General features: G+C 43.1%; 1 protein-coding gene across 1 annotated transcript; it reads right to left on the bottom strand.

The window, feature by feature from the left end:
* Positions 1-7,421: 7,421 nt before the first annotated feature.
* LOC147456105 (uncharacterized) lies at positions 7,422-9,590 on the bottom strand. Its single transcript, XM_086514669.1, has one exon. The coding sequence runs from the start codon at positions 9,302-9,304 to the stop codon at positions 7,697-7,699; it is 1,608 nt and encodes a 535-aa protein (XP_086370795.1). The 5' UTR covers positions 9,305-9,590; the 3' UTR covers positions 7,422-7,696.
* Positions 9,591-12,948: the final 3,358 nt, after the last annotated feature.

Below are 12,948 nucleotides of genomic sequence, written 5' to 3'. Positions count from 1 at the left end.
ATAGGAGAGGCCCAAAGCCCATAGCTTCCATGGCGGCTTCTATATATGTCCATGTTATTCTGTCATAAGCCTTGTTCGGGTCCAAAACTGTAGCAGAATGCACTCCTGCTTTGTGACAGTCGCGTATTTGATGCCCACCATTGCTGCCAAGATGTTATTGTAAATGGACCTTCCTTTTATGAACCCATGTTGATGGGGAGAGATGATCTTGGTTAGTAAGGGGTCTAGTCTGAGGGCTACTGCTTTAGCTATAATTTTGTAGGCCACCGACATCATCGTTATAGGGCACCAATGTTTCAGTTGAGAACAACAGATATGTTTTAGGATGGGTTTGAGAAGCCCTCTCTTTACACTTACCTCCAACGACCCTTCGACCATGGCTTTATTGGACAATCTTGTGATTGGGGCCTTGAGATCATCCCAAAATTCTCTATAGAATTCCACCGTCATCCCATCCCAACTAGGGGAGTTTTCCTTGCCAAGGGCTTGCAATGGTAGTGAACATTTGTCTTCGGAGAATGCTCGTTCCAAGCAATTAGCTTATGAGTTGGGAATTTCCTTCTTGACACTCTGCAATAAGGTCCCTCTAGCTTCTTCCACTTCTTGGGACTGGATCTCTAGCCGTCCAATGATTTGACTAAGATAGCTCAATATCAGACCAGCCATCTCATCCTGGTTATGAACTACTGTCCCTTTCTCATCATAGAGCGAGCGGACGTGGCCCCGGCTCTTCTTGATTTTAAAAGCCCTAAAAAACTGAGCTTGATTGGAGGCTTCAGGTTGAAGGAAAGTCTCCCTCGAGAGAAGCCTTGCATTTTGATATCTTCTAACTGCTATCAAGATTAGATTTGTATTTGAACCATCATTTGTGCTCCTCCTCAATAACATGCCCATTGGCTTTTATGGAGGTAAGCAATTGTACCTCCACTTTAAGATGCAAAAGGTGTACCTCCCTAGCTTTCTTGAATCGGAGGCCTGAGGTTTTGATTGCTTTCTGGATGCTCCGAGAAAAGAGGTACCACGCATTGTGTTTGTTGAGGTCGACATCTTTTTTGAGCTTACCCAGTGCTTTCTTGGTTAGATTTGTGAAAAGAGGGTCTTTGAATAGGTGTGCCCCTGTTACTAACAGATTTTTCTCACCTCTTGGGGTCTGATCCTCCCCTTTATTCTTCTTAAAATGTATGTGCAAAGGTATGTGATCCGAAAGGCTTTTTGTTGGGACTACCTTCATCTCCATCAACGACGATATCCAGTCAGCTTGGTGTGAGCAATAGCATCTGTCTAGCCTGGAGGCAGTGCATGCATACTAGAGGCTTGTGTAGGTGAAACCATGCATGCTGTTCCATGGACCGACTTCACATAAGTAGATCATCGCCCACTTTTCGCAAAAACTTTGCCATTTAGACCTTTCTCAGCCAGCCAACATACTGTAGGATCCTGTTCTATCCTTGCTCTTTTCTACCATATTGAAGTTGCCAACCAACAACCACTCCCCTTAAATAGGAGTATCTCTAAGATGCATCCACAATTTAGCTCTTTCTTTTGCATTGCAAGGGCTGTACACATTCAAAATGGTGAAGGGATGTCGTTCCCATCTGATTCTAATCCCCAAGATTCTGTCGGATGGGTGGTTAAGAACCAACTTTGGCTCCAATTCTCTATCCGCAATGCTGAAGATACCACTGAAACCGTTACTTCCTTCTCCATAGAATACCAGTTTCTTTCCTAGCACCTACTTTCTAGCACCTACTTGCTATGGGCATCTAAGTGGTGTTCTTGGATGGCCCAACAATTGACTGTCTTCTCCTTTTTTATTTCCTCCTAGAATAGGGTACTCTTCTTAAGGGTTTTCAACCCCTTTACGTTCCAAGATTGCATAGTGAGAGACTCCATCATTAATGAGGGGTTCGTTGGGATAGAGGAACGAATTCTTCAGCATCCGAATCATTCTCCCCCCCTCTCCTTAGTCACAACAGAATCCGGGGGTTCCAAGCCAAGGGATTTCTTTTCTTGCAGTGCTGCAAATGGATTGTGCAGTGGGATAGTGAACCCCCCTCCTTTCGAAGGGATGGAGGATGAATTAGATCCTTTCACCTCAAGTGTTCTCATCATGACTCTTGCCACTACCTTCACTCTTCTGGCTCTTTTCAGACCAGGGACTTGGACAACCGTCATCGTTGTCACTGTCATAAATTTGGGGGTAGCAGTGGGAGTAATGATCCTAGTATTATTGCCTGCACCTTCAAAAGTTCGTTGAAGGTGGGATATCCTCACTGGCCATGGTAAACACATACTAATGTAAAGAGAGAGAAAAACGTCAACTTGTACCTTGTGAAATTGAAGTCTTTGTGTTTTGTATGCTCCACGATTTGTGTTGAATGCGAGCCTTGCCTTGAGAAAATTGTAGCGCCCACGTGTCTACAACTGTGAGCCGAAGGCTAGAGACAAAGGAAAAAAGAGTCGGCAGCTTGGCTGAAGAAAGAGCACATGCGTTGCATAGTAATGACGCGTGTAAAGGATTATTTTCCAATTTGGTGGCAGCTCTCCAAGCTTTCAAGCTCATTAACATGCGTGGTGACAGCCAAATTCCTTGCTTCACATCCTCTGCTCCGTGAAGTACACCTACGCATAGAGAGAGAGAGAGAGAGAGAGAGAGAGAGAGAGAGATGAAATGGACTTCGAGCTTTTCAAGAGATAAGAAGAAGAAGAATAGTATTTTAATATCATAGGAAAAAAGATCTATCCGACGAGGAGAGTTGAACTCAAGATCTGTTATATGAGAGAGAGAGAGAGAGAGAGAGAGAGAGAGAGAGAGAAATTGAAATGAAATGTTATATTAAGATCTTTTAGTGGGTGCAGTCACACACAAGTCGAGGCGAGTGCTTTCGACAGTGATCAAGGTGTGCGTGAAGCAAGGTTTTTTTTTTATTTATAATGGTTATATCTTTAATTCATGTACTTTATGTAATGTATTCAATATCAATGAAATGTTATCTTAACATCTTCAACTTAACATTCTCTCTTATTGTAGAGCAACAGAACTCTTCATCTCTCTCTCTCTCTCTCTCTCTCTCTCTCTCTCTCTCTCTCATTCCCCATCGTCATCAGAGCAACATAACTCTGTGTGTGTGTGTGTGTGTGTGTGTGTGTGAGAGAGAGAGAGAGAGAGAGAGAGAGAGAGAGAGAGATGAAATGGACGTCCACCTGATCGAGAGAGAAGAAGAAGAAGCTAGAAGAGTATTTTAATGTTGTAGGAAACTATCCCAAGAGACCTTAAAGATCTATATGACGAGAAGAGTTGAACTCAAGACCTGTTGTGTGTGTGTGTGTGTGTGTGTGTGTGTGTTTACTGTTATTTTTCCAACTATACAGAACTATATAGTGAATTGCACTATTGAACACAACTAGTAGACTTCAAGACGTGATACAATCATATTTATACACTCAGAGAACATGATCATAAATTACTGAATTAATTTTTCAAGAATGAAGTACGATATGTCACTCAAGAGGAGTAGGACGTCCTCTAGTAAGTGAAGGAGAGATCGGTACCTATGAATTCGTCATTGCCTCTCTCAAAGTTAGGAGATGCCTCTGCAGGGAATGTCAATGCGCGGAGTCTCCTCCACTCCCTTAGGTTCGGTCCAGCTTTTGGGCGTTGATGCCTCTGTGTGCGCGAAGGGCGATGGTGCAGGTGTGGTGTGTGTGCTCGATTGGGCAATGGTGCAGATGAGGTGTGTGTGTGTGTGTGTGTGTGTGTGTGTGTGTGTGTGTGTGTGTGTGTGTGTGTGTGTGTGTGTGTGAGAGAGAGAGAGAGAGAGAGAGAGAGAGAATGAAATGAAATGAAATGTTATATTAACATCTTTTAGTGGGCGCAATCACAAGCAAGTCGAGGCGAGTGCTTCCCATAGTGATGGAGGTGTGTGTGAAGCAAGGTAACTTTTTTTTAAAAATGGTTATATCTTTAATTCATATACTCTATGTAATATATTCAATTCAATGAGATGTTATATTAACATCTTCCACTTAACATTCTCTCCTATTGTAGGTAGTGAGTGCACAAGCCAAGGTGAGTGCAATGGAAATAGTTGAGCTATGCATGAAGCAATACGACCCAGTTAACAGATTTTGTTTTGTAAAAGGAAACAATACAGAGAGAAAAAGAAATGTCACCATTGATAAATTGGGGAACGAGATCAAAGGGGAGAGAGAGAGAGAGAGAGAGAGGTATAATGAAATGGTATGTTAACTTCGAGCTAAATGGCCGATGAGATCAGAAGGGGAGAGAGAGAGAGAGAGAGAGAGAGAGAGAGATTTATGAAAGTGAATTGAAATGATATATTAAATTTCTCAAAAGGGCGCAATGGCCTATGAGACTAGAAGATTGTGTCCTCACATGTTCACAGAGAGAGAGAGAGAGAGAGAGAGAGAGAGAGAGAGAGAGAGAGAGAATTCTTTTTTTTTTAAGAACCAAAAATTTTACCATAAGGCTACACACATGTGTATACATAGAAAATAACACACACACACATACACAGATGAAAATGAAATGAATTTGAATGGCACTTATACACATACACGAACACATAGTACACAATCATAGAGAGAGACACACACATACATAATATATATATATATATATATATATATATATATATATATATATATATATATAGAGAGAGAGAGAGAGAGAGAGAGAGAGAGAGAGAGAGAGACAGAGACAGAGAGAGAGAGAGAGAGAGAGAATACACACCACACATACACACTCACTCGGATATGAGAAGATATGGTTGTTAATGTCATACGGATAGTGTCAAAAGACCCCAAGGGTGTAAGTGCTATGATGCTAGGACTAATTCCATTATTCTTGAAGCACTCTGATGAGTCTTGAAGTGAAGGCACGATACTCAAGAGGGAATTGCAATAATCAACCTCCTATTCTTCACAATAACCTACCACACCTAGGTTTTCTATACATCATTCGACTTGGGATTTTGAACTTAAAAGCCTAAAACAATCCAACAAAACTAGAAGTCGTATTGGGTTTGATAAGTTTTACTTCATAAAGAGAGTTTCAAGCTCACGAGGAGATGATGTTAGCATCATAGAAATAGTCCCAAGAGACCTTGCACACCTATCCTTTGAGTCTTGCACTCAAATTGAGAGGGAACTCAGATATCCAAATTAATAGTCAAACCCAAGGAATGCTACTTAAGAGTCAATTGAGATATTCCACACTTAGGGCCGATAAGGAAGTTAGGGGTCATGGTTATCTTGAGAAATCTCACTCTATCGGGTGGATTTTAATTTCAAGAAAGACCTCACATTCAAGAGGAAAGGAGATCAATCAGACTGCCACATTTGCATGATAGAGAAGTTGTGTGAGTACTAAATGAACGAAGTGTTTAATGTTATGGCAAAAGAAGGAGCCTTGCCATGTGGTGTGAACTATGAGCCAAAGGCTTTGGACAAAAAAAAGGAGCCACCGGGTGAGGAAAGAGCTCGCAAAAACCAATGGCAACTACGAATGATAACGTCCAACTTGGTGATGTCCATGCCAATGCTTTCAAGGTCATTTTCAAACTCCAGGCATGCTACTAAAGATTCAATTGACATAATCCCACACTTAAGGCCTAAAGAAAGTTAGGGATCACTCAAGAGACATGCTACTAAAGATTCAATTGAGATAAATCCCACACTTAAGGCCTAGAAGAAAGTTAGGGATCATTTAAGATGCTAAAAAGGGCATCTCTACAATCGCAATCACTTAAGCTTGCATCTTGAAGGCATGTGTCACCACTAATGATGCTGGTATGTGCAAAAGAATTCAAGGTAAGATTGTTATTTAGGGGCTATTGGAAAAAAATGTCGCGCTTGGCAATGCCTTGGTTGATATGTATGCCAAATGTGGTATCCTTAAGAAAGCACAAAAGTGTTCAAGGAGTTATTTATCTCAAATCATGCCTCTTGGAATTCATTGATTGCAAGATATTCTGAATGGTGGCAAGGCCAAGAAGCTCTGGGCTCTTTAATGGATGAAAAGCGAGGGCATCACTCTAGATGCAATCACTTACACTTGCATCTTGAAGGTGTGTGCCACCACTCAAGACGTTGATACAAAAAAATAATTAATGATGATAGAGCAAGAGAAACATCTAGCAAGAGAGACAAAGAGAGAATGAAAGAGCTTGGGCTGATTCATCATTGCAAAACTTATTTGAGTTGGGTTCAAAAAATAGATTTAAGAGAAGTGTGTAAAACTCCAACTCAATATCTTGATCATGCTGAAGTAGCACGATTAAGAGTTAATTTATGTAGATATATTCTAGAGTTGTTCTTGGAAATAATGTAAACAAAATCTCTTTTTGTTTGAAATGTGTCTTTAGTGATTTGCTTTTGTGTAATCTGTGTGTGTGTGCGCGCACGCGCACAAAAGGGGAAAGGAGAATAGAAAGAAGCAAAAAAGGTTAAATGTAGCTTGAGTAGTCCTAAGAGACCTCAATGATCTATGTAAAGAGAAAAAAACAATTTGCATCAAATGTGTTTGTATCGACAAAACTAAACTGCACAATAACAAAAAGAAAAAATGTACACATTAACTTTCTCCTCCCTCCCTCTTCTTTCTTTTTCTCTCTCTCTCTCTCTCTCTCTCTCTCTCTCTCTCTCTCTCTCTCTCAGACAAAGTGGGACAAACTGGCATTTGAACATGGGTAAACAAGTATCCGTAAGTTATTTGTGATAATATCGATCATGTGTGTGTGTGTGTGTGTCCTGAAGAAATGCATAAAAGTAAACACACACACACATTCACCCACATACACACACACACACACATAACGTTGGTAAGAGCGAGCGAGATCCACCGATAGGCGAGTCACGTGAGCTAATGTAACTAAAAAGCTGAGCTAAGCCTCAACGAAGCCTGACCTTCGTGAGAGTGCACCCTAAGAGTGGAAAGAGGAAGGTAACTTGTAAGGGTCCAAAGGTATATACCCAAAACTTTAACCGCACCTTTTTGCACCTCAAAAAGTGGAAGAGGGAGGATGTAAGAGCGCGTCCGCACGTGAGGGTGCTACCCTTGCCCAGTAAACGTCAGCAACGAAGCTTCTTTTTCCGAACTCTGCCAATTTTGGCAGAGTTGAGGCTACCCCCACCTCCCTTAGAGCACAAGATAAAAACTCTATTAATTCGGCCTTGAGCTTTTGTCAGGCGCTTCCCTCCAAGATTTCTTACACAATTTTACCCCGCTGGGTTGGTGTGCAAAATTGCTCCATGTTATGGTTAGTGGCGGGGGAAGGGGGGAAATCATTGCCCCCCCCCCACCCCGCCACCCCCCCCCGCAGGTACCATATCCAATTCAAAACACAGTAATCTGCATGCTAATTCGATATTATTACAAATTACTCATGGCATGAGCAATGAGACCTAAAAAACGAGAATTTTATGATTAATAGCAGAGTACATCACCTTTCAAGGCAAATATATAATGGCTGGACATCTGAATTCTGCTCTTTTATTAGCTGGCAAGTTTAAGATACGAGATTACCTGGAAGCTGGAATGTGATCAAGATGTAAGGACAAAACATTTGAGGAGTCGGACACCCAGAGAGAGAGAGAGAGAGAGAGAGAGAGAGAGAGAGAGAGAGGTGTGCACACTGCACTGTGCGTAAACGTCCAGACTCTTCCAGTAGCCACGCTATTTTGCCGAATTGCTACGTGCACGCTTGCTTGGTCGTGTGGTGGGCTCGGGTTTAGTGCCAGTCTGCTCGGGTTTAGCTCGATCCTCCACTGAGTTTTCATGGGCTGGTAAGGGGCAGGGGGGCATGCGAGTAGCTATCCGTTGGCGTGTTGGCAATTCAAGCTGATATGTAAATTGTGGCTGGGGCACGCCAATCCCAAAATGACTGTAGGCATCACAAGTCTCACTAGGCAAGCCTTCCGCATTGAAGGCTGCAGCACCTGTGATGTGCGCCAGAGATGACACCCACAGCTGGGACACAAACAGGCCTGTGCGGTGTGGAAGCACGCGGTGCGTGTAGCAGCGCTGGGTGGGAAGAAAAATCGACTGCTGCGTTGTGATGCGCCCAAGCTCGCTATCTATCAGCACCGAGAACACGGCGTCGACGCTCTTGCCAGCATCAGCAACCAGAGTAGAGCTAAGCAACCACAGACGGTGTAGATTGCTGCTGGCAGTGCTCTGGAGCTGGCGCTTGTTGAATTGTTCATGCCAATCGAAAGCAAGGTGGATAAGACCAGCATTCGAAGCGACAGGTGTGGTCAGAGTAAACCACTGAAACTCTCCCGTGGGTAGGATGCGAGCGAAGGTCCCGTTGCCGCCAGAGCTGTCGCCCAGAAGGGTAAACCACACATTCCCGTCGGTGCCGGCCACAAGTCCGACAGGAGTGTTGCCATAAGCTGAGGGAATGTCTAGCTCTTCGGTTTGGCCGGTGGACACCACAAGGTGCCAAATCTTGCTGCTGGAGTCCAAACTTGCGTACATGTCCAGAGAGGTAGGATGCCTTGCCATGAAGATCGGGCGTGCGCTACACGGGTAAACTGAGTAGTTAGTGGGGTCGGAATGGTTGATGCGGACCATGTGGTAGCTATCCTTGCAGCCAGTCCACAAATCTGGGCCGCACTCGCAGACACAATGCGGACCATAAACAGACGAGGGGAGGGTGATGACCTGCATCACTTGGGGCGCGCTGTCCATGGTTAGGCCTGGCTCAATGCGGAGAAGCAGAGACTTGAACTGCATGGAGGCCCAGACTTGATTTGGGTAGATCTGAGAAGCGCACAGGCCATGGAGGCCGGCCCAGAAATCGCCCAGAAGAAAGCGGGCGCAGGCGAGGGGGCGGCCGGTGATAGGGCTGAGTTGCACTTTGACAAGGGTGCTGTTGCTTTGCTGTGTGACCACCAGCATATTGGGGCCCACTACGGCCATCTCATGAGTCTCGCGAGCCCCTGGCACGGGGAACTCTATCACCGCTTTGGGCACCTCCACTGCTGGCAGGGCTACTGCATCGACGTCTGATGCGTCGCCTACTGGTAGTACTGTGGCATTAGCAGCGCCGGCTGAGGACACAGGCACAGACGATGGGGTGATGTCTGGTTCAGTCTTGTGGTCCCGATGGGAAGGTAAGGGAATGAGCTGCAGCGGCGCTGAGGGCAGCTTCAAGGCGGCATTAGAAAGCTCCTCGCTAGCATTGGAAAATTCCTGCAGCACCGCTGGGGAGGCAGCTTTCTGTGCAGGCCCTGCAGGGTTACATTCAGTGGAGCTAAGAACAGCTACGGCTGTGGCCATACTGCAGGCTGCTAGTGCTTGTTATGTGGACACAAGAGTGTAGACTGGAGAGAGAAGCCGCACCTACAGCTAGCAGCTATATGAACTCCCAATCTGAGTTAGATGTTGTCAATGGTCACGAATTTATAAGCAGGGTTCGTCTAGCAGTCACACTCAGTCAGTCTCGACTCTTGACATGAGCCACAGGAGTCCAATTTCCAATTTCGAGATTTTCGCGGCACATGATACTTGCACGTCTAGCAGTCAGCACTCTTGAGCCTATTTCCAAATTTTAGAGCCCAGCGGCCCAAGCCCAGCCACTAGCCACTACTTCAGCCCTCGGATAACGGCCCCCCTCGCAGGCTCGCCGGCCAGCTACGAAACCTGACAGAATCACGCCATACTCGTGTCCTTGTCTGTTCTCAAATTTAAATCGATCCAGCGATCCTGAACCATTACTGATATAATGTGTGCATGTATATCATCACATGGCCATTGCAGGCGTCGCATTGCTGATAGCGTGGCTGCGTGTGCCATGTACCAACTTATTGTACCGACTCCCGAGTTATCATCTCCCGACAACGTGATAGTAAATCTTTCAAAACTGAACCGTACTACTACTGTCACGTGGGCCGGTGGACATACGACTCCGGATGCGTCCGGAGATCGAGTCTCCGACCCGGGTCCTAGACAACAGAACCTTAGAGAGAGTGGTGACTAATTAATAAGACTCACTATTGCAGTCACTGTAGTATGGTGTGTATAGCTAGGTTCAAAATGCAAGTCCCACATCAACTTTCCAGGGGGCTCTACAGTGTCCATAAAAGGACATAAGGGTGGATCCGCACGGGTTGGGGTAGAACCCCACCTTGCTTTCGTCAGCAAACTACACCCAAGCTTTTGAACTCTGCCAAAATTGGTAGAGTTGTAAAATCCGTCTTCTATCCCCGTTGCGTTGAAGAATCACACAAAAATGTGATGGCTGTAGGTTCGCATGAAGACAAAATTGATGATGAGTGGTGGGGGTTGTATCCTAGCCCTGCGGATCCACCCTGCCATCTTTGCCACCTCAAACATGTTGGCCATTCCTCTCATGGTCAGGATAGTGATAGCCCTGGCGTACCTTAGGAGCTTTTATAATAGGCCTCCATCTTTGCCACCTCAAACATGTTGGCCATTCCTCTCATGGTCAAGATAGCGATAGCCTTGGCGTACCTTAGGAGCTTCTATAATTTTCTTTTTTATCTAATTTATTTACCATTGTTCTTTCAAACAAGGTGAAGTCTTCACAATGGTCTTAAGAAGGAAACATTTTTTGTTGTAATAAATCGAGCCTTTATTAGAACACATTTGAATTGTTAATGGAGAGGTTCACTCACACACACACACACACACACACACACACACACACACTTTCATAATGAAAATATCCAAATAAGTATAGTACTAGTATGTGACTCGCGCGTTGCTGCGACCAAGGAAACAATGCCTCTATTCTCATAGGGCTATCTTCTCTTCCAAGTGGAACACTGTCAATATAACTCTCTTCCTACACGTATAGTCTATCACATTTAAAAAAGTGATGCATGACATGACCTCTTAATAGATGCTGCAAAGCATTCTTTGATACCAAGATTGGAAGCTTCTCATAGACATTATTTGCCATGAGGTGCTAGCCCTTGTTCAACAAACTTAAGAGTGCTCTAATTCTATTGGTGTGTGTGTGTGTGTGTGTGTGTGTGTGTGTATATATATATATATATATATAGAGAGAGAGAGAGAGAGAGAGAGAGAGAGAGAGAGAGAGAGAAAGGTTCCTTCATTTGCTCTACCTTGATCTAGCAATGCTACCAAGCTTGATTATAGAGATTAGATAAGTTAGCATGGTGTTAAGAGATGAAATTTAAGAGAATTCAATGTAATAATAATTAAATTTTTTATAAATGGAGTGAGTTCAAGAATTGGTTTCAATGATAGGAACGCAATTGGATTCAATATCTCTGCTCCACTCTCTTACATGCTTCTATCCTTGTACGTATGTATGGATGTATGTATACATATACATATCTATATGTACACACACACACACACACACACACACACACACACACACACACATATATATATATATATATATATATATATATATATATATATATATAGAGAGAGAGAGAGAGAGAGAGAGAGAGATTCCTTCATTTGGTCTACCTTGATCTAGAAATGCTACCAAGCTTGATTATAGAGATTAGATAAGTTAGCATGGTGTGAAGAGATGAAATCTAAGAGAATTCAATGTAATAATAATTATATTTTTTTATAGATGGAGTGAGTTCTAGAATTGGTTTCAATGATAGAAACGCAATTGGATTCAATATCTCTGCTCCACTCTCTTACATGCTTCTATCCTTGTACGTATGTATGTATATGTACACATAGTACACACACCCACACATACACACACACACACACATATTTATGCTTGAAGTGAAGATTTGTCACATAGGTCTTGAGACATCATGATATGTTCCAATTATGTCTATATGTACACATAGCGTGCGCTCACTCTCTCTCTCTCTCTCTCTCTCTCACACACACACACACACACACACATATATATGCTTGAAGGAAAGATTTGTCACATATGTCTTGAGTTTGTCACATTTGTCATAGAGAGGCATCTTGCTATTGTTCCAATACAATAACTATGACATTCAAAGTTTCTATGCTCCCTCGTCCCCCCCTCCCAAACCCTATAGTTGAAGTGACTATCCGAGGTGGACATTTAAAAAGGAGAAGCGAACTCTTTTTTCTCATTTTTTTGAAAAGAAAAATATAGATGGCTATGATTGATCTGCCTCTCTCTCTCTCTCTCTCTCTCTCTCTCTATACCATCGGATAGATATTTGAGATCTCATTGGATGTTCCTACAACATTTCAAATTCTCCTTCTATCAAGACGTGTGTGTGTGTGTGTGTGTGTGTGTGTGTGTGTGTGTGAGAGAGAGAGAGAGAGAGAAGATGCAACAAAAATAACTTTATTCTTACCGATGTTGTGAGATATATCTTTTGGGATTGTTGCGATGGCATTAAAAAATTTCTTCTTGTTTATCTTCTCTCTCTCTCTCTCTCTCTCTCTCTCTCTCTCTCTCTCTCTCATAGATATTCACTTTTGTTGAAGGCTTGTCTTGTAACTTTTAAAATCACTTTAGATTGTTGCTGCACACGAGCATTTTGTTATGTCCTCCTCTCTCCTCTTGCGTCATTTGTTGGACTTTGCATTTCAACACATTAAATACGGCACTTGACAATTGTCCTCTCCCCCCCCCCCCTCCCCTTCTCTCTCTCTCTTGTTGATTTTTAATTGGCACCCTTACCTGCCAAAATTTAAGGAATTTATAGATTTTTAAGCATGGCCCACATGTTAACTCTTAAAAATAAAAAGAAAAAAATATCCAAGAATTGGTAAAAGGTTCATCAAGTGGGAAATCTCTCTACCCATTTGTGATGTTCACTCTCATTGATTTTAGATTGGCACCCTTGCTTGCCAAAATTTAAGGAATTTATAGATTTTTGAGCATGGCCCACATGTTAACTCTTAAAAATAAAAAGAACAAAATGTTCAAGAATTGGTAAATGGTCCATCAACTGGAAAATCTCTCTACCTAT

This window comes from Adiantum capillus-veneris, chromosome 6 (assembly GCF_014529385.1).
Source record: "Adiantum capillus-veneris isolate H3 chromosome 6, ASM1452938v2, whole genome shotgun sequence".
Taxonomy (NCBI): Eukaryota; Viridiplantae; Streptophyta; class Polypodiopsida; order Polypodiales; family Pteridaceae; genus Adiantum; species Adiantum capillus-veneris.
This window is presented reverse-complemented; position numbering and strand designations above follow the sequence as displayed.

Bases quoted from the DNA above. Each gene is read 5' to 3' on its own strand.
- LOC147456105 (XM_086514669.1), bottom strand. From the start codon at position 9,304: ATGGCCACAGCCGTAGCTGTTCTTAGCTCCACTGAATGTAACCCTGCA.